At 38.8% G+C, this 22,753-nt stretch overlaps 1 protein-coding gene across 3 annotated transcripts in view; it reads right to left on the reverse strand.

The window, feature by feature from the left end:
* The window catches only part of GSPT1 (G1 to S phase transition 1), a 31,737-nt gene that overhangs the window by 5,249 nt on the left and 3,735 nt on the right, over positions 1–22,753 (reverse strand). Inside the window, exons 2-11 of one of the 3 annotated variants that reach the window (XM_060125145.1) lie at positions 12,844–12,888; positions 12,684–12,725; positions 11,502–11,726; positions 9,996–10,029; positions 8,280–8,357; positions 7,006–7,186; positions 5,927–6,081; positions 5,607–5,747; positions 4,467–4,560; positions 3,541–3,621 (exon numbers count right to left, since the gene is read on the reverse strand). In XM_060125145.1, the coding sequence (XP_059981128.1) occupies positions 3,541–3,621; positions 4,467–4,560; positions 5,607–5,747; positions 5,927–6,081; positions 7,006–7,186; positions 8,280–8,357; positions 9,996–10,029; positions 11,502–11,726; positions 12,684–12,725; positions 12,844–12,888 (1,076 nt within the window). Of the gene's footprint in view, positions 1–3,540; positions 3,622–4,466; positions 4,561–5,606; positions 5,748–5,926; positions 6,082–7,005; positions 7,187–8,279; positions 8,358–9,995; positions 10,030–11,501; positions 11,730–12,683; positions 12,726–12,843; positions 12,889–22,753 lie in introns of all 3 variants that reach the window. The other 2 variants (XM_060125144.1, XM_060125146.1) reach the window with 2 other exon arrangements.

The following is a 22,753-nucleotide window of genomic DNA, read 5'->3' on the forward strand; positions in this document are numbered from 1 at the left end:
TGCTATGAACATCAGTTCTTTTAAAATTTATTTTTGGCTGCGTTGGATCTTTGTTGCTGTGCGCTGGCTTTCTCTAGTTGCGGCGAGTTGGGGCTACTCTTCATTGCAGTGCGCGAGCTTCTTGTTGTGGAACACGGGCTCTAGGTGCACGGGCTCTAGAGCGCAGGCTCAGTAGTTGTGGTGCACGGACTTAGTTGCTCCGCAGCACGTGGGATTTTCCTGGACCAGGGCTCGAACCCGTGTCCCTTGCATTGGCAGGCGGATTATTAACCACTGCGCCACCAGGGAAGTCCCTGAACATCAGTTATTCAAGGTCTGCTTCCAGTTCTTTAGGGTATATACCCAGATGTGGAACTGCTGGATCATGATTATTCTATTTTTAATTTTTTTGAAGAAATGCCATTATGTTTTCCACAGCAGCTGCACAATTTTACATTCTTGCCAACACTGCACAAAGGTTCCAATTTCTCCACATCCTCACCGGCATTTGTTATTTTCTGGGGTTTTTGATAGTAGCCATCCAGATGGGTGTGAGGTCTCACTGTGGCTTTGATTTGCATTTTCCTAACGATTAGTGACGTTAAGTATCTTTTCATGTGCTTTTTGGCCACTGTACCTCTTTGTAGAAACGTCTATTTAAGTTCTTCGCTCATTTTTTAGTCAGCTTGTTTTTTTTTTTGCGGTACATGGGCCTCTCACTGTTGTGGCCTCTCCCTTTGCGGAGCACAGGCTCCGGACGCGCAGGCCCAGCGGCCATGGCTCATGGGCCTAGCCTGCTCCGCGGCATGTGGGATCTTCCCAGACCGGGGCACGAACCCGTGTCTCCGGCATCGGCAGGCGGACTCTCAACCACTGCGCCACCAGGGAAGCCCAGCTTGTTTTCTTTTTGTTGTTGAGTTGTAGGAGTTCTTGATATATTATGGATAGTAACCCCATATCAGATTTATGATATACAATTTTTTACCCACATTCTGTAGGGTGCCTACCTATTAATTTTTAAATGTAAAATAGCCTGGCATCTACATCTTTTAAAACATTTCATTCTATTCCACTGAGACTCAGGGGACTAGTGAACTCAGTGAACAGAGTTTTTAAGGCTTGATTAACAACTGTAAGATATGCTACATTGACCTGCTTAGTCATTAGTATAAAGGGACAGCTTCTACAAGAACTAGTATATTAAGGCCCTTTACCTTTAGCTATAGCCCAGCTCTAGGTTCACTTGCCCATAATAAGTACTTTTCTTTTCTTTATTGTGATAAAATACTCATAAAATTTACCTTTTTAAACCATTTTACATTGTACAATTCAGTGGCATCTACGTTCACAATGGTGTACAACCATCACCAGTATCTGGCTCCAAAACACCTTCATCACCCCAAAAGAAAACTCTATACGCATTAAGCAATCACTCCCCATTCTTCTTCCCCAAGCCCCTTGCTACCATCTCTACAAGCACACTCAACTTCTGTGACTGCTGAACAAAATAGAGCAAGGATTCAAACTGACCATTATTTCCATTCATTTATCATTGACCTTCAAGTTGCAGAGGTAATTACCTTAGAAAAAAGATTCTATGATAGGATACTCTGATCTCCAAGGCATCAAGAAACCCCAAAGTAGGGCTTCCCTGGTGGTGCAGTGGTTGGGAGTCCACCTGCCGATGCGGGGGACACGGGTTCGTGCCCCGGTCTGGGAAGACCCCACATGCCACGGAGTGGCTGGGCCCGTAAGCCGTGGCCGCTGAGCCTGTGCGTCCGGAGCCTGTGCTCCACAACGGGAGAGGCCACAGCAGTGAGAGGCCCGCGTACAGCAAAAAAAAAAAAAGAAACCCCAATTATACCTAAACAGTACATTGACAATTACCTTTTGTAATTCACTGTGCCTGGAATAAGCATGGTAAAGAAATTCTCAGGGGACCTCCCTGGTGGCACAGTGGTTAAGAATCCGCCTGCCAATGCAGGTTCAAGCCCTGGTCCAGGAAGATCCCACATGCCGCAGAGCAACTAAGCCCATGTGCCACAACTATTCAGCCTGCGCTCTAGAGCCCACGAGCCACAAATACTGAAGCCCATGTGGCTGGAGTCCGTGCTCCACAACAAAAGAAGCCACCATAATGAGAAGCCTGCACACCGCAACAAAGAGTAGCCCCCGCTCGCCACAACTAGAGAAAGCCTGTGCGCAGCAGCAAAGACCCAACACAGCCAAAAATAAATAAATTTATGAAAAAAAAAAAGAAAGAAAGAAATTCTCAGTTAAATCTTAACAAAGTCTCTATTTGGAAGTTCTGATGATTCAGGCCTGTTTTCCTACATAACTAATACCTCTAGATTGTTAGAGAAGTCCTCTGGAAAACAGGTAACAGTTTCTTAGTAACACGTCATGTGCAATTATCAGCAACTGAGCAGTCAGAAATAACACAAAGGAATAGCTTGAGATTTTTGCATGTTACTTAATGAAACCCTCTCCAATAATGAAGAAATTACAATAAGGTAGAAAGAAAGAGTTAGGAACAGACCCATTTATGATAAAGGCAAATCCTCTTCTCCCAAAATAAATCAGGAACATAGGTTAGACACATTATTTTATAGTACCCAACATAACGATGTACAAAAAATAAAAGGAAGCTAATTATATCATGATTAAAGCTGAGTTTTCATCCCTGGCTCACTTACTAATCCAGTGTGTTAACAGAAGCAAGTCACTTAATCACTTCAGATTTCTATTTACTTCCTGTAAAATAATGGAGTTGGGCTTCCCTGGTGGCACAGTGGTTAAGAATCCGCCTGCCAATGCAGGGGACACGGGTTCAAGCCCTGGTCAAGGAAGATCCCACATGCCGCGGAGCAACTAAGCCTGTGTGCCACAACTACTGAGCATGTGCTCTAGAGCCCGCGCACCGCAACTACTGAGCCCACGTGCTCCAACTACTGAAGCCCGTGTGCCTAGAGCCCGTGCTCCACAACAAGAGAAGCCACTGCAATGAGAAGCCTGCTCACTGCAACTAAGAGTAGCCCCTGCACGCAGCAACGAAGACCCAATGCATTCAAGAATAAATAAATAAATAAACAAAAACGGAGTTGAAGCTTTCATGATGATGAACCTTTTTTTTTCTTTGCGGTACGCAGGCCTCTCACTGCTGTGGCCTCTCCCGTTGCAGAGCACAGGCTCCGGACGCACAGGCTTAGCGGCCGTGGCTCACGGGCCCAGCCACTCCGCGGCATGTGGGATCTTCCCAGACCGGGGCACGAACCCGTGGTCCCCTGCATCGGCAGGCGGACTCTCAACCACTGTGCCACCAGGGAAGCCAGATGGTGCACGTTTTAACTCTAACATGGAGCTAATACTGTCCCTTCTCCATTTGTCAATAAATAACATCACATATTCTTGATTAAATTTTGTACTTGACATTAATAAAACATAATCCTGGATTTAAAAAGTTGTTTCTTTTAATGAAATCCCTAAGACTGAAAAGTTCTGGCTCCTTGCTAATATTTTCAAGAGAAAATTTAAATGAGCAAGAGCATTACTAATTCTTACCTTGTTTGGCATCATAACAAGCTGCTGACCTTTACAAATAGATCCTGATTCTAGCTTTCCCAGGACCACAGTGCCCATATCCTGTTTAAATTTAAAATGAAAAACCAAATGTCAGACTTCTATTACTACTCTACAGCAGTTCAACAACCCAAAGTGAAATCTTGCAGGGCTTACTCATAAAAGAAAATCTTTAGCTCAAGTGGTAGAATGCTTAGGATTAATCTCAAACACAGGTAAATACTCTATATCTGTGTCATAAGCATATGTATAATTATAATACTGAAAAAAAGGAGGCTTAGGATTTAAAAAGAAAGCACACTGCAGGAGACAGGGCAGAATTTTGTTTGAAGATCTGAATTATTTGTTCAAATTCAGGTTCTCTCAAAAATATCTGAGACTTTTCTCTCTTTTATAAAATTGGAAAAATACTTGTTCAAGAAATTTAACATGAAGCTAATCAAAGAATGAAGTGTTTGAGAAGGGCAAAATATTACATATTGATAGTGCAATACTTAAAAACCTAGTTAAAAATAGTGAAGCTTATTTTTTTAAAGATTAACATCCAGTTGGTTGGTGAGGCTATGGGAAAACTAGCACTCATATACTGCTTGCTGGTGGTCATGTAAGTTAGCACTGTATTCTGGAAGGCTGTTTGTCAGTATCCATCAACGTTAATACACAAACCCTTCCAGCAGTTTTACTTATAGGAGTCTCTCTCTAAAACTGATCATTGGCTCACTGGAAAATAGCTGAAATAAACTAAGTTTGTTGATTAAATTATTGTCTATCTATATCACTGAATAATATATAACCATTAAAAAAGAGACATCTATGTTATGTTGTTAATTATTAAAGTTATTTCATAATTTAAAACAAAACAATTTATCACCTCCCATAAAACCCAAGTTCTTGAACATTTTGGGTACCTTGTACTTATCCACAATTGGCAGCCTGATTGGTCCATCAACTGATCTACTGAAGTTTGGCAAATTATCCAGATATGGAATAAATGGTAATCCACTGAGAACATAACAATATCCATTAAAGAGAGTCAACATAAATGTTAAAGTTTTAAGAAATTACATGACTCTAACTTTATATAAAAAAAAGTGGTTATAACAATATTTCCATTCTACCCATGTAGTCTTCTTATTCAACCTTTTTATTATCCAGTTCATTTCACTTATTCCTCAGAAAAATTTAAAAAAATAACAAAATAGCTCAATATAATGAAAAAGCTTCCCCATAAACTTATTTTATTAAAATTGAGAAAACTATTTTATGGCAAATAGCCCACATGTAATAAAATGACTCCACTCTATTACTTAATTTTTATGGAGTTTTCCAGCTCTGAAATCAGGATTCTATAAAATATTAATAGTTTCCCCTTTAAAACTACAGTATATGGATTGGGAGGCTTAATATTGCCAAGATCGCAATGCTCCCCCCAAACCAATCTACAAATTCAATGAAATCCTTAGTAAAATCCCAGCTGCCTTTTGGCAGAAATTGATGAGCTGATCCTAATATTCATATGGAAATTCAAGGGACCCAGAACAGCCAAAATAATTTTGGGGAAAAAAATAACAAAATTCAAAGACTCACACTTCCCAATTTAAACACTCATGAAGCTAAAGTAATCAAGACTTTACCTTACAAAAAATTAATCCAAAATGAAACACTCCCCTAAGAGCTTCAATAGGCTTAAATGAAAATAACAGGGCTAACTCTTTATGACCGGATTAGGCAACACTTCCCTAGGCATGACACCAAAAGCACAATTAAGAAAAAAAATAAACTAGACTTCATCAAAATTAAGACCTTTTGTGCTTCAAAGGACACCATCAAGAAAGTAAAAAGACAGCCCACAGAATGGGAGAAAATACTTGTAAATCGCATATCTGATAAGGGACTTGTATCAGGTGAGTAAAGTACCCTTAACAACTCAATAACAAAAAGACAACCCAATTAAAAGACAAAGGTCATGGTATTTTTAACGCCAAGGTTACAGTCAATATTTTCTTAAATTACTTACTAAGACACAAACTTTTAAAAAGGTTACTTACATGTACCAAGGACAGAAATCTGATTGCTCTTTAAGATTTGCTCCAGTCAGTCCTGAGCAGGGCATGAAGTGAATGTCCTTTTTGGGATTGAAGCCAACTTTTTTCAAAAACGGCACTAGTTTCTCTTTACATTCTTCATATCTATTAATATTTATAAATAACTCAATTATAATGTAAAGCAACTGAACTCTAGTTTCAACACTACACAAATTAAGGTTTAGAAAAACCCCAGGGGAAAAAAAGCATACAGTAACAAAACCATCCTTTATTCCACTAACATGTCTCTTAAAAAAAAAAAACAGTAAGACATCCAAACTTACCTCTCATTGCTCCAATTTACTGTTGGATCATCCATCTTATTAATAAGCACAATTAAGTGTTTTACACCTGCTGTCTTTGCCAACATTGCATGTTCTCTCGTCTGTCCTCCTTTTTCAAATCCAGTTTCGAACTCTCCTTTCCTGGCAGAGATTACCTATTCCAAGAAATTAAACAGTTTATTCTTACACATTCAGGTACACTCTTCTAGCAATAAAACATCTTTCCTTTCAGTTTTATTAGAAGCTTCTTCCAAGAAAATATAAGTAAATTAGTTATAACATACATACTTTTGAACATCACAATGTCTAAATGCTTTAAGATTTTGGTAAATGTTTCTTGATTCCCAATTTTCCAAAATCTAGTACGCCTTTATATTTTAAAATTCTATGTATGTGATTTAGTGCTAGTACACTGACCACCCCCCGCCAAAAAAAATTGCAAAATGACTGAAGACCTTAAAACGGATAATTTCTTATTCATTTTTGTACCCACAGTACATTTATTGACTACAAAATGGATTAGGCTTGGCAGTCAGTGGACACTAATTTCTGGCACAGTAAGAGGTAATAAAGGGCAGAGAAAAACTGGAACATTTTCATGAGTAAATCAAATTATGAAGATTTATTGGGCAGATTAGAGAGACAAAAGTGAAAATTGTGACTATGTATATATTATAGTTCACTGTAACCTAAATTCTAGCTTTTAGAAGGTAAATTCAAATGTTTACATTTTAGGATTTCCCTGGTGGCGCAGTGGTTAAGAATCCGCCTGCCAATGCAGGGGACACAGGTTCAAGCCCTGGTCCGGGAAGATCCCACATGCCACGGAGCAACTAAGCCTGTGTGCCACAACTACTGAGCCTGCTCTCTAGAGCCCGCGAGCCACAACTACTGAGCCAATGTACCTAGAGCCCGTGCTCCTCAACAAGAGAAGCCACCGCAATGAGAAGCCCACGCACCGCAACTAGAGAAAGCCTGCGTGCAGCAACGAAGGCCCAACGCAGCCAAAAAAGAAAAATTTACATTTTAAGTTGGGCTGTTAACAAATACACAGATGAATTGGAAATGTCTTCCCTTACCAGTACAGCCAAATCTGCTTGAGAAGCACCACCAATCATATTTGGGACAAAACTCTTGTGGCCAGGGGCATCTAGAATTGTAAAATGCTTCTTTTCTGTTTCAAAATAGGCACGACCCACTTCTACTGTTTTACCCTTGTCTCGTTCTTCCTGATTTGTGTCTAAGGCCCAAGATAAGTACCTGAAATAATTTTAAAATAAGAATTATACTGGTAAGTACATGAAAGTTTTAAAAACATTCTTCTACCAACATTTAAATCATGAACAAGACTGGGTAGAAATAAAAATTAAATGACTAAAACTTGTATTCTTGTGACTCAAACACTCAGTGCTTTTATATATATCCAGTGTCAATTATATATTCTATAAGCAAACATTATGTATGAGAACAAGCTGACAACAAAGAAAGATTATTTAGTACCAATGCCAATATCACCATGAGTTAAGTAATAAGTTCCTTTATATTTCATTTTAAAAATCATCTAGCACAAAGTATAATACAAATAAGGCTGTCTAAGGGTATCTTTCAAAAGTAAAGGCCACTAATCCACCATTTGGGAGCAATGGTTACTTGCTAAAAATTATTTTGATATTTCTTCGCTATATAAGAATTACTTATATAAATTTAAACCATCTCTAACAGTAGGTGTTAATTTAGATGACATCATCTGTATTTCATAGTAAGTAATCCATTTTTTAGTATTATACTGATTAGGATTTTTTCCCTTAACACAGAAATACAATTAAAAAAAAAAAAGACCATCAATGTCCTATTTAGATAAAGCTTGTTAACTTAAATAAGGTTAGAAAGAAGAAAAAAGCTGACCCTTTCTCTCACCATGCAAAGGCAACCACTGTCAATAATTCCATCTATTCTTTTTTCATTATTCACATAATGATCATACCCTAAAGTACTATTATGTTACCTGCTTTCTCCCCAAATTCCACTGTAACATCAGTTCTATTCCTGGTTCCTATAAATTCTATAAATGAAATTTTAGTGGCCAGATAATGACTTAATTAAATAGATATTTTATAATTTATCCCACAAGCCTCCTATTATTATCCTGGATGTTTGGATATTTCCAGATTTTCTCTGGGTAAAGTTATGAAGTCATCAGGAACTGATCTACTAGGTAGTATGAGGGGAAGGGAAACTTTTCCTTTGTTATGACACCATTTTAGACCTCATGAACTTACATCTTAGTAGACTACAAAAGCATTAAGTAGGCAGAGTTTCCTTAAAAGTAATTTATAGTGTCATAAAAGTTTACCAAGTTTCTCTGTTTTTTTCTTTAGCTTCTCTTTCATATTTCTCAAGTGTCCTCTTGTCAACCATTCCAGTCAAATACCTGAAAATGTTGAAAGAAAAGAGAACATTTAGTTACTCACAAATTATTCAGTTGTGAAGTGAGGAAGCCTTTAAACCTCTTTTGAGTGGAATTTGAACTCCACAAAAAGCTACTTTAAAGTACAAGTACCACTGGGATAGATGCTGAATTAACGTTTCAGTGGAAAAGATATTTACAGTCTCAAATTACTTCCCCCAAGATAATGGGGAAAAAAATAACTTTCCAGTGGAGAATTCTGGCAGACAACACCTTAACTAAGTAGTCATGGCTATTATCACCAGTAATAAATAAAACATACTGAATATTGCTATTTTGTGCGCCCTGATAGGATGCTCTGTTAAGAGCACAACATACCTTCTGTGACATTCTTATCCAAAATGCATACCCTCTATCTAATTGTTAACATCAGTCAAACCCAAATTGAGGAACATCTCATAAAATAACCAAATAACACTCTTCAAATTATGAAGGTCATGAAAGACAAGACTGAGAAAATGTCACAAGTTGGAGGAGACTAAGGAGACGTAACAATTAAATGCAATGTGGAACTCCAGAACAGAAAAAAATGACACTGGTGGAAAAACTGGTAAAATTCAAGTAAGATCTGTAGTTTAGTAAACAGTTATTGTGCCAGTGTTAACTCCCTAGTTGTGATGATTGTACTATGGTTATTTAATATGGTAAAATTAGTTGTATAGCAACTCTGTACTGTTTTTGCAACCTTTCTGTTAAGTCTAAAATTATTTCAGAATAAAAGTTTAAAAAAGCAAATGTAAATACTGTATAAAATAATTCCAACTGTTGTCCAAGCAATTATGTCTTACTAATACATTTCAATATTTAATATTTTAAAAATATTAGTCAAAATGAGATTATAAATTTTTAAATAATTCTTTAGTAATACCTAACTGCTTCCCTTGACTCAATCCAAATCAAATCCTGTTCTTAGCTTTAGTCTCTATGTGTTGTTCTCTGCAGAGTCATCTACAGTGCATACTTCTAACCATTTCGGTATAGAATCTTGGTGAAATGCCAATGAAAATTCCAGCCCATAAGCAAAAAATATACACTCTCTCCTAAAACACAACATCAACTGGGCCTGTCACTTCCTTCCACAGAGCCTTAGGTAATAAGGATTCCTGTGTAACGGCCTGCTTTAGGGTCTGTTGTGGAAATTTTTGAAAGTAATTGGCAAGATTACTGATTAAGATTACTTAACAAGGCAAGAAGACAATGAAGATATGCCCTCTGGATCCTCTGATGACACAGTTTAAAAAAATGAGTCTAATTTAGGAGAGATTAAAAAGACATTTTAATTATTTTTCAATTCTAGAACACATCACTAAAAGTCAACCATGGCATTGTCATACCTAGATACCTTCTGTATGTGTGATAAAAAAAACTATTCAGCATGTTAGCCAGACTGTCTGATTAAATCCACATATATTCAAGGAGTTGATGAATGAGGAAAAACCAGTTCCCCAGATTCATTATTCCCAAGAAAATCATATTTAAAGCAGACTAAGATTTCTTATAATCTAGGGTTCTATATTTTTATACACAAATCTAAAAGCTATTAGAAATACATTTAATTAATGTTCCATGAGTCTTAAGATATTTAACAAAAAATATACTTACATTATTTGTCCTCCAATGGTTGACTTGCCAGCATCTAAAAAGTAACAACATCATCAACAATAGGCAAACCACAGGTGTAATAAAAACAAAACAAAACACCATCACTATATAGGAATACAACTAAAGTGGTTTAACATCATAATTACAGCTTGAAAAAGCAACTGCAATGATAGGAATTTGGGTCATAAGCTCTGGTTAGTCACCTTCTCCCTTTGAAGCTAAGACCCCCTGCAGCTCTACGGTGACTTAGCGCTACTTTACTGATAAAGAAAGAAAGACTTTAACAGATTGCTCCTTGACCTTCTGCAGCAGCAACAGAATATGAATTACCCAAGAGGAGCCTCGAAGGAGAAAAAAAGTAGCCAAAGACCCATGAACTACATTTAGGTAGTCTGCTTTTTCACTTTTAGCCAGTATAGATGTTCCTTTACAAATTTCAAAGGAGTTCTTGCTACTAAAAAAAAGTAGAATGGTATATCGTCAGGTCAAGGCAGAGATAAGATAAAGGGAAGAAAAAGGGGCACATAATTCCCTTATTTTCTTCTCACTTCTCTCTGGCAAGTGAGATTGGCAGAGAATATCTGAATAAATGAAATAGGGTTTTGTTTTGTGTGCTAAACGAACAAGCTGACAACATCCAGAAGTTACTCCAAATTATTCATTTTTTGCACACACAAAATTAAACTACCTAGTAAAGTTAATACCGCAAAATCAACTGAAGTTCACACAAAAAATATAGGTACATTTTCTATATTAATTAACAGATGTCGTAATATGTTGAGCCATCATCAGTGGTCTATAGACCAGTTACTCATTACATACAAATATACTGAAGCTTATTTTCTTCCAGCTTCCATGCCATCACAACCTTCAAAAATAAAGCACTGGCAATGTCTTGCCAGCTAAAAAAAAAAATCTATTGAGGGCTTCCCTGGTGGCACAGTGGTTGAGAGCCCGCCTGCCGATGCAGGGGACACAGGTTCGTGCCCCGGTCCGGGAAGATCCCACATGCCGCGGAACGGCTGGGCCCGTGAGCCATGGCCGCTAAGCCTGCGCGTCTGGAGCCTGTGCTCCGTAACGGGAGAGGCCACAGCAGTGAGAGGCCCGCGTACTGCAAAAAAAAAAAAAAAAAAATCTATTGAGTTAAAAATCAAGACATTTTAGGGCTTCCCTTGGTGGTGTCGTGGTTGAGAGTCTGCCTCCCGATGCAGGGGACTCGGGTTCGTGTCCCGGTCCGGGAAGATCCCACATGCCACGGAGCAGCTGGGCCCGTGAGCCATGGCCGCTGAGCCTGTGCATCTGGAGCCTGTGCTCCGCAACAGGAGAGGCCGCAACAGTGAGAGGCCCACGTAACACCAAAAAAAAAAAAAAAAAAAAAATCAAGACATTTTAGATTAATTTAGTTCAGTTTCACGAAACACTTCCAAGTAGCTAAATAAGATGTTCTATGTTTGATGTACCCAATAACTTTGGTCATTTCTTATCACTGCTATGAGTACAACTTACCTACATGCCCAATGAATACTACATTTACGTGTTCTTTCTTAGGAGCACCTGGTGGTGCAACCACAGATTTAGGTTTTGGTATTTCCTCTTCCTCCTCCATCATTTCCTGGGCACTTTCCTCTGTGGGCCTTCCATCTCCCAAAGAACCACCCCCCGGCTCTGCTTCACTTATTTCTTCTTTGTGCTCCCATGATTCTTCTGGGGACATTTCTGTCTCCCCGTTTTCTACTGAAATAAGACATTTTAGCTTAGTATCCCGAAAAACGTTTATCATCTGTACTTTAAAACACAGATGCTTTCAAATAACAAATAGAACTTAACATATTCAGTTCCATTTCCTAACCTCTAGTGACACACAAGCAAGAAAATCTCTTTCACAACAGAAACGGACAAGCTAGCCTCCTCACTGCTGACATCAGAGCTCTGACTCAGAGACTAGAAGAGACTATTTTAACGTAGCATCTTCATAAGGACAAACAAAACATGAACAGCAGATCCAACATTCCTAACAGCCCAGTTATTCCATCGTCAAGATGTCCTGACAGTAGAAGAAAGGGGAAGTTCCAAATCAGAATACAAAAAAGTGTGAAAAGATTTAGATCTTTTCTTTCTCCTCTGCAAGTAACAGAACTTTGATATCGACGTTATTAATCACCTTGGGAATATGAAACCCTTAAGGGTAAGAACATTACAAAAAAGAAGAAAATTTTCACAAAGTAAATGGATCAAGTACAACTATTCAAAGTGACTTTTGCATTTCCTCCATTCAATTCTTTTATATTTGCTATCATGGGGCTTCCCTGGTGGCGCAGTGGTTGAGAGTCTGCCTGCCGATGCAGGGGACACGGGTTCGTGTCCCGGTCCGGGAAGATCCCACATGCCCCAGTAGGGGCTGGGCCCGTGAGCCATGGCCGCTGAGCCTGCGCGTCCGGAGCCTGTGCTCCGCAATGGGAGAGGCCGCAACAGTGAGAGGCCCGCGTACCGCAAAAATAAATAAATAAATAAATAAATTTATCATGGCAGTATTAATGCCCAATTAGTTCTGTTTTCTAAATCCTAACAGCAAAGATTCAGTTTTAAATGTAGGCATTATAATAAGCATAACACTTACATTTGTACCTTAAATCTTGAGAGTGAAAGAGTTTCATATTACTGTATTAATATGGTCAGAAATTTTCTTACCAACAGGTTCTGAAAGTTCCATGCTAACAGCTGAATTTGAACCTAGACAAGAAATTGAGATATAATATATATTTACAAAATAGCATCTAGCTTTACACACCACAGACAACTTAATGTTTTCTGAATTAGATGTTCAAAGAGTCACATCATAGAAAATTACCTTCACACAACAATGACTGTTCCTCTTGAGAAGGTTCCACAGGTGCTGTTTAATAGAAATAGCTTCTATTAAAAATTGAGACCTATACATCCATTTTACTTATCTTTTAAAATACAGGAAAAATAGAAGTTCAATAACAAAACAAAAACCTCAATAATTCAGAACAATGGCAACTAATTTAGGCTTTCAAATTAGAAGCCTCTGTTTAACTTATTAAAAAATCTACCCATCACAGCCAGTTTTAAAACATTTTCAGTAACTAAAATGTATTCACAAAACCATGTTTATTCTCTGAATTTGCTTCATAAACTTTTCCTTTACAGATATTATAAAAGTAATCTACAGCCCAGCACAGATCAAATAAGTAAGATTCTGCTCAACAAATACACATTACTTCTCTAGATTCTCCCTTGGTAGCTCTAGCCCAAGAAGGCAATGATCAGTCCTTTTTAAGATTCTATAATCATATGTATTATCAAGAACCTTGAATAAATTCTATTCAATACCAATAAAATTAAAAGGACATTTATATAGTCTCTGAAATGCATATAGGCCCTTACATCATCTCATAAAAAGTGACTACAATGATGACAGTTTTGTCATATATTAGAATTCTAAGGTCAAGCAACAATCCAGTTTCCACAAGTGTCATACTGCAAATCTTATGACATCACTGGAAGAGATGTATGTGAAATATACTCTAATACCCCAATACATAAGTTTATTTTTTATATCTGATAAACCTAAATGATACTCCAATATCTAAGTACTCTTGCTTTAAAGAATACACAAGGGCTTCCCTGGTGGCGCAGTGGTTGAGAGTCCACCTGCCGATGCGGGGGACGCGGGTTCATGCCCCGGTCCGGGAAGATCCCACATGCCGCGGAGCGGCTGGGCCCGTGAACCATGGCCGCTGAGCCTGCGCGTCTGGAGCCTGTGCTCCGCAAAGGGAGAGGCCACAACAGTGAGAGGCCTGCGTACCGCCAAAAAAAAAAAAAAAAAACACACAAGATGCACAAAGACATCAAAGAATTTGAAGTCACATGAATCCTGCACACCAATAAAGAATAACCTGCAAAACTCACATTTAAAATCATTGCTCAGAGGACACGGGGTGGGGGGAAGGGTAAGCTGGGACTAAGTGAGAGAGTGGCATGGACATATATACTCTACCAAATGTAAAACTTATAGCTAGTGGGAAGCAGCCGCATAGCACAGGGAGATCAGCTCGGTGCTTTGTGACCACCTAGAGGGGTGGGATAGGGAGGGTGGGAGGGAGATGCAAGAGGGAGGAGATATGGGGATAGATGTATACGTACAGCTGATTCACTTTGTTATAAAGCAGAAACTAACAAAAAAATTAAAAATTTTTAAAAATAAAATCAACACTAATATTGTATTATGGAATAGAATCTGGAATTCTACAGCTGCAATTTTATTAGATCTAAAATAACTGAAATACATTGTTGATTTGTGTGAAAAAAATAAAATCAATGCCCAGAAAGTATTAACACCCATAAGTCAACAAAATTTTGGGCCCAATCTTCAATAACATGAAGTGCTGAAGAAAGTAATTCCTGGGAGTTCCCTGGTGGTCTAGTAGTTAGGATTCCAGACTTTCACTGCCATGGCCCTGGGTTCAATCCCTGGTCAGGGAACTGGGATTTTGCAAGCCAGCACGGCATGGCCAAAAAAGAAGAAAAAAAAAAATGTAATTCCTATCCCTGAAAGGTAAAGGGCAACCAATTTTTTGAGGAAAGAAGTGACATACCAGCCAAGTGTTACTTAGGAGGATCATTCTATGGTAGTGCATAGATGAACCAGAGAGGTAAAGACTACAAGGCAGAAAGACCAAAAACACTACTTATAAAAAGTATGCCATCAGGACAAATAAGCAGTACAGTTAGAGGAGGTGTTAAGTGCAAAGATAATGGGAGCAATATCTGACAGGAGTAGGAAGAAAGGAAGTATGCAAAGTCTAAGATGACCCCAACTTATGTGGTTAAGCAGGGTATTTTAACAGAAACTGGGGGGAAAAATCCTTTGAACTCGGTTTGGAAGGTAACAGGAATTGTACTTCAGACGTAATATACTTATTTTGTTTTCCTATTTAAAAAGTTTATAGGTAAGATAAGGAAAAACTACTCAATTTTCAGAGAAAGCCAGGCAGTGCTATAAATGAATCAAGTTCACATACCACCCTAGGGATGGAGGAGGTGGCACAGGGTAGTAGCAAGAGGGCAGAACTGAGCTGACTCCTGGCTTTAAATCCTGGCTTGTCATTTATAAATTATGAGATACAATTATTTCACTGGAATCATGGAAATGGCATGCCATCTGCCAGACAAGATTAAATGAGAGAATACATTTGTATAGTATCAATTAAATAACTTGTGGCACCTAGTAGATATTCAACAAATATGAGTCTCCACCTCCAAACATGACTGAGTATCAATTCAATTCTATCAGCTAACATGCACTGAGTGTCTATTATGGGCTAGACAAGGATAAGAAGCACTCACCAATCCATACAGTGCTGGAGATAGGGGTGAAGTTGGTGGCAAATTACCCTAACTCCAGTTAATTTTTATTGAGCCCTTATGTGCTAACTGCTATCTCATTTAATTTCCCTGAAGACCCTATGAAATAGATAACTACTATCTAACATATCAGACTCAACTGGGCTTTTCCAAGTTATGTAAGTGTCATCTTGCCCTTCCTCAGACAGCCCCTGTTGAAAATCACTCAGAAAAAGTAAACCGAGGGCTTCCCTGGTGGTGCAGTGGTTGAGAGTCTGCCTGCCGATGCAGGGGACACAGGTTCGTGCCTCGGTCCGGGAGGATCCCACATGCCACGGAGCGGCTGGGCCCGTGAGCCATGGCCGCTCAGCCAGCGCGTCCGGAGCCTGTGCTCCGCAACGGGAGAGGCCACAGCAGTGAGAAGCCCGCGTACCGCAAAAAAAAAAAAAAAAAAAAAAAAGAAAAGAAAAAGTAAACAGAGTAAGTGATGATGTACAAATATTTTAAGGCAGGAAAAGACTGAGATGACTGGTATGGTGGGCTCTCCTGTCACTTATTAAGATGACCCAAACTGCAAGTGAGCAATGAAGTAGTACATACACCTGATCACCTAGTTCTAGAACCAACTCTTAAATTTACAAGTATACAATACATGCATTAGGCTGTAAGGCACTTCTCATGACAGTGACATCAGTCATGAAATCACCCCCATGGATGCATAATGCAAAATCTGGTCATGGTTTTTCAAAATATCTTAACTTTTATAGTATGTTTGTTTTAAGTTTATAAAGCTTACAGAGTCAAGTACCAAAAGCAATTAAATGCTTAATATACACCTCATGATATTATTAAAGGGGCCCCAAATAAGAAGTTGACCATAGTTTTCCCATAGTGGAAAAAAGCTTTCCATGCATTCAGACCACGGATAACATTATAAACTTAATAGCAATGCTAGAGACATCTGCAAAGTGATGGATGTTTTTGGAATAATGAACCAGAAAAATCACAGATATAATAATAAGATGTTCCCTAAGTTTAAGCTTCTCAGTATGGCTGTACCCAGTCTCCACACACACACACACACACACACACATGCAACCCCTTCTTGTTCATTCTACTCTGGTCTTACTCAAAGTGCATATCACATCCAGATTTACTGGCTACTATTGATCCTGGACTTAGAATTCTACTAGGCCCAAAGTCATTTGTTTATGGTTAGCAAACAGGTGACTATTAGTGCTTGATTTCTCAAGTCCTGCATGGTTCATATCTGTTAGTGAAAGAGAAGTAAACCTCCCAAGGAATGAAATTATGGTTTCATATTTTCCAATGGTATCTCCATGTTCAGAAACATAACCTTATCAAGTGTTCAAAGGAATAATTCTAATTAAGTAGGAAAGTTATCAGTGTATGAGTGAATAAAACTGCCACACCCTAAGTTAAAAAGAGAAGTAACTATGGTAAAATTATTACCACAATTTTTAAAACAAGAAAAGATTTTACCAAAAAACAGTCGGGCAACAGTACTGACTGTGGTTTAACACAGATGATAATCTGGGTCTTAAAATTGCTAGTTAAATTTGACCATGGTGAAATAAGCCAGTCACAAAAGGTCACATGTTATACCATTCCACTTACAAGAAATATTCAGAATAGGTAAATCCAGAGAGGCAGAAAGCAGATTGGTGGTTGCCAGAAGCTGCAAGGAAAGGGGAATGGGAAGTAACTGCTTAATGGGTACAGGTTTCCTTTTGGGGTGATGAAAATATTTTTAAACTAGACAGAGGTGGGGACTTCCCTGGTGGTGCAGTGGCTAAGAATCCGCCTGCCAACGCAGGGGACACGGGTTCGAGCCCTGGTCCAGGAAGATCCCACATCCCGCGGAGCAACTAAGCCCATGCGCCACAATTATGGAGCCTGCGCTCTAGAGCCCGTGAGCCACAACTACTGAGCCCATGTGCCACAACTACTGAAGCCCATGGGCCTAGAGCCCATGCTCCACAGCAAGAGAAGCCACCGCAATGAGAAGCCCACACACTGCAACGAAGAGTAGCCCCCGCTCGCCGCAACTAGAGAAAGCCCGCGTGAAGCAACAAAGACCCAACGCAGCCAAAAATAAATAAAATAAATTTATATATTAAAAAAAAACTAGACAGAGGTGATGGTTTTTACAACACTGAATGTCACTGAATTGTTCACTTTAAAATGGTTAATTTTATGTTATATGGATTTCAGCTCGATTTTTTTAAAGAATATAAAAAAGTTTTTAAAGATTTGATCATGGATCAAAGGACTTCAACATGGAGACTCCTATTTTGCCAGTTCACAGTACAGGTTAGTCAAGAACATACATGTGTCAGGTAATGAAAACCATGTTTTAATTCCTTCCGGCTACATGTTTTAAACACAAACGTATGGCCAATTCTTTTTTTTTTTTTTGCGGTACGTGGGCCTCTCACTGTTGTGGCCTCTCCCATTGCGGAGATCAGGCTCCGGACGCGCAGGCTCAGCGGCCATGGCTCACGGGCCCAGCCACTCGGCAGCATGTGGGATCTTCCCAGACCGGGGCACGAACCTGTGTCCCCCCCCTGCATCGGCAGGCAGACTCTCAACCACTGCGCCACTAGGGAAGCCCCAAACGTATGGCCAATTCTAGAAAAGTGCTTAATCCATATATTTCATAAATAAGCAATTTAAATCTGCACTGCTTTAGATATAAAACCAATCTCTAATCCTCTTTACACACTAAATACAGATATTTAAAATAGCCATCCTAACTAAAATATCTTACGCCTGTTAGCTAAATGGTGTGTTCATTAAAGAAAAAAAATAAAAACTTCAGTGTTGTCACAGAAGTCACAAATGTCCTACACTGCATGGAAGTGAGAAACAGTGTGACAATTCTGTCCAATACGAGTTTCTACAATGGTGGAAATGTGCTATATCTGTGCTGTGATGATAGTCACTAGCCACATGTGGCTATTAAAGCACTTGCAAGGTAGCTACTGTGACCGAGGAACTGAATTTTAGATTTTATTTAATTTTAAAATTAAATAGCCACATGTACACAGTTCTAGTTCCTCTGAAGGAGTAGTCTCCTCAATTGCGGTAGGAACTTGCCTTATCTGGTTTTCCACTTCTATCCCATTCCCGGTCCACCCCACCACCCCGAAGGGCTAATGAGCTCTCTTCTGCACTCCTCTAGGATATGACCCTTCTTTCAATTATAGACCCACCTACACACATAGCTTAGTTCTTGTTCCCTAGGAGATTATGGACTGCCAGAATGACTCGTTTTCTGAAATATGGAGGCTTTTTTGTCTCTACTCTTGTAATCTCCACAGGTTGGCACAGTGTACTGTATAGAATAAATATACAGTTAATTTTTACTGAATTAACTCAAGCAGTTTCCGTTAGGGTTCAGTAGAGTAAAAACAATTTTATATGTGCCAATTTTCTAAGAAAGGAGCTAGAGAAACAATACCCAAGAGGTGTTAAAGTACAGCTTGAATAAAAAACTAAAATTCTCTAGCACACAGGTGACCATATAGTCTTACCAAAACTGCACGTTGAGGCATTTTTCTCCCACAGACAACACTGTTAAATAGTAAAGGCAGACATCAGAAAGAAAAGCCCACAGAACATATACAAGTGTCCCTGGTTTTGCCTTAACTACCTAACACTCTAAAAATAAAAACACACAATGTTACAGACAGTGGTGAACAGAGCTGTTTAAAGTATTCTACATGATTTCCTAAAATGTATGAAGAAGTAATTTCAAAATATTACTTTAAATTAGAGCATTGCCTACTTATGACAATGTCACCCAGCTACTACTGAGAAAGAACATAGAGACGGTGCCATAGTGCACAAACTCATAGGCCCAGTTTCTGAAAAAGTGTCTCAGCCAAAAAGGTCTTTTAATATCCAATCACAAGGAAACTAGGAGTTACTATTACTAGGAATAAGCTTTGAAATCAGACCTAGATTCTAATCCTAACTCCTCCATTTATTCATGGATGTCACCTCACCTGTTTATTTAGCTTCTCTGAACCTTAATTTTCTAATCCGTAAAAATGGGTCAACAGTACCTATACCTCAAGAGGTTGTTGTGAAGATAAGGGCATATTAACCACATGGTAACTGCTCAATAAATTTATTATTACGAGGGCTTCCCTGGTGGCGCAGTGGTTGAGAGTCCGCCTGCCGATGCAGGGGACACGGGTTCGTGCCCCAGTCCGGGAAGATCCCACATGCCGCAGAGCGGCTGGGCCCGTGAACCATGGCCGCTGAGCCTGCGCGTCCGGAGCCTGTGCTCCGCAACGGGAGAGGCCACAACAGTGAGAGGCCGACGTACCACAAAAAAAAAAAAAAAAAAAAAAAAATTATTACAAGCATTTCAAAGCCCCATAATAATTACAAAAACTTTTAAGAATGAAATAAAGAAAAGCAAATTCCAGGGCCACTCTCTCAGAAAATCCATGCAGGTTGTAGTAATTAGCTCTAGGCATGCCCTTTTTCCCCATTAAACAGCATGGTGTGGCAGTGAGAGCACTATATTAGCGCTGGCAAATTTGGATTCTAGACTCAACTGTGTCCTTAAATCTGTGAGTGACCTTAGGCATTCACTCAGCATCTGTAGGGTTCAGTTTCTTCATCTGAAAATGAGGCTGTATTACTGCCAGGTCATTTCTAGCCCTAACATTCTAAGAACCTATTTACTCAGTCACTAAAGCAATGCCACATATCAACCTGATTAGGCTTTTCTGTAGAGTAACTAAAATTCCCCTCTTTTAAAACAAACCTAAAAGATAGTCTTATTTATGATTTATATCCTATCTACTGCAAAAACAATGAGATATTTAATTTCAGATACCACAAAAAAGTACAAAGAAAACAGAAAAACACCCATGTGCAACCAAACTCTGCAAAGAAGATGGACACAGACTACTTAGCAGTACAGTAACCCACTGGAGTTCTATAGAACTAGTCAACTGGGAATTTTCCCCAGTGACATCCTAAGGTACGCACTTTTTTTTTTAATTGAGGTAGAGTTGATACACGATATTACATAAGTTTCAGGTGTACAACACAGTGATTCACAATTTTTAAAGGTTATACTCCATTTATAGTTGTTATAAAATACTGGCTATATTCCCTGTGCTGTACAATATATCCTTGTAGTTTATTTATTTTATACATAGTAGTTTGCTAAGGTATGCTTTTTTTGTTTCAAGTGAAGTGACATACAATTACTTTTTCAGAACGTGGTCTGGAATTTGGTGTGACCACTCTCAAGCTAGGCTAGTGAAAGATGCTCAAAAAATCCTTGCTAAGTGTTTCTCTCACCTAGGAAGTAGAGTATAATGGGCACTGGTTTAACTTAGAGTACTGTAATGACTAGGTTTCCTTAGAACAAAGTGATTTATGGAAAAAACCAACTACACATCTGTAGTCCAGCCACGCTTTGTTAAAATCTACTGAAAACAAGGACACACCTTTTAAGAAGCTTTGGTATGAATCAGCAACTGACAGCTAAAAAAGGAGTCTGAGGACGGCAGAAAGATCAAGGACCTTCAACTAGTAGCCAAATTCTTGCTTCCCCAACATTTCTAAGAACTGTGAATAGAATGATGAAATTCTAAATTAACATGCCCAATAGACAGCCAGAATCACAGTAACTCACTCCTGTTTGATATGAAATTAACAAGCTTCTACTTACAAGTAGTGTAAAGAGAAATTTGCTCTACTTTAGCAAATTTCTAACAAACTTAAAGGATGAATTTTATATGTTAATTATAGCTCAAAAAACTCACCCCCAATCTTATGGTATTCACAAAGAACACTTAGTAGAAAACAGATCTTTGGTTTTAAGATTTCACGACTGAATATATACAAGGGTACCTGTGAACAATTCTTCTCAGCTTTGAAAGCCCTCTACACCCTGTACCTGGCCCTCTTACCAAGAAGTGTCTTCCATTAGAGTAAACTGGGTATCTGATCCCTTTTTAGACTCCTTGAGAAACAGTTCTCCATTTTGGTGGTACCGCTTCAAGTGCCTAGCACAGCATCTTGCCTTCTGTAGGCAGGCAAATGTCTGTTCACTAATTGCTATACATATATCTGAGCAAAACCAGAGATTCATATCTCAAAAAATTTCATTCTAATACTGCTAACTCACCCCAAAAGTTTATCAAATCTCTTCTTCCTTCCTTTCTCTCCAATCAGAAAGACAACGCTATTTTAACTTTCCTCCCCAGCAAAAAAAACAAGGCTAAAATCTGTTCTCTACAATATTTCCCTAACTCGCTGTGATATGTTTTAATTGTTATCTTTTCATGCAGTACAATTCCAGAAAAGGTGAAAAATAAACAAAGGACACACACACACACAGAAGCAAAAAGCACTGAATAAAACCTGCTCTAAAGAAGGTTTATTCACATGGGATTTCCCTGGCAGTCCAGTGGTTATGACTCTGCTCTTCTACTGCAGGGGGCACGGGTTCCATCCCTGGTCAGGGAACTAAGATCCCACATGCAGTGACATGGCCAAAAAAATAAATAAATAAAAAATAAAGAAGGTTTATTCCCGATCAAAATTTCTAACAGTTTAAACAGCTGCTCAACATGGCATAGCACTAGCGGATGCCCTCACTTGTTCCCTATATCCTCACACCTGAGCCGTTCCAACATGTAAAATCATGAAACAAGAGCCAAAACCGAATGATCTCTAATAATCAGTAAGTCAAGGTAGGAAAAGAAATAATACTCCAGGAACAATACTTTCTCTAATCTCCTCAACCCACGTATCCCATTCACTGTCCCATCTGAAAAATCCTTTCTATTAGAATTGTTATTGCAGGCATTTCAGTCACATAGGAAAAGAAAAACAAGTGTCAAGTGGAGAACCATATCTATCATCTATGTAAACTTAACTATCAGTCAGCTGGTGTTCTTTAACATAAAGTGTAAGAGCCCTTCTGGACAAAACAACCATTACTTTGACTCTGGATCTTCTCTACTCTGGTGGCCCTGAGGAGGTCACCTTTGGGAAAATTCAGTGATTAACAAGCATCCACCAAGTGGGGACGGTAGCACAACTTTGTGAATATACTAAAAAACCGCTGAACTTTTAAAAGGTGAATTTTATGGTATGTGAATCGTAACAATCATCAAAAAAAAGTCCCTTCTCCACAAGGCATTCAGCAAAAACCAAACACTACAAAACAGAACATTTCTCTTTAAAATTCAATATAATTCGTTATATTTGGGAGATAAGCCCCCTCTAAGGGCTCACTGGGGACTGCTACTTTTATTCTATACCCATTTTACAACCGCAGAGTTTTGAGAGGCATTGAGGGTGGGATGACAGAAAGAACTGTACGAACTCTA

This window comes from Lagenorhynchus albirostris, chromosome 15 (genome assembly GCF_949774975.1).
Source record: "Lagenorhynchus albirostris chromosome 15, mLagAlb1.1, whole genome shotgun sequence".
Classification (NCBI taxonomy): Eukaryota; Metazoa; Chordata; class Mammalia; order Artiodactyla; family Delphinidae; genus Lagenorhynchus; species Lagenorhynchus albirostris.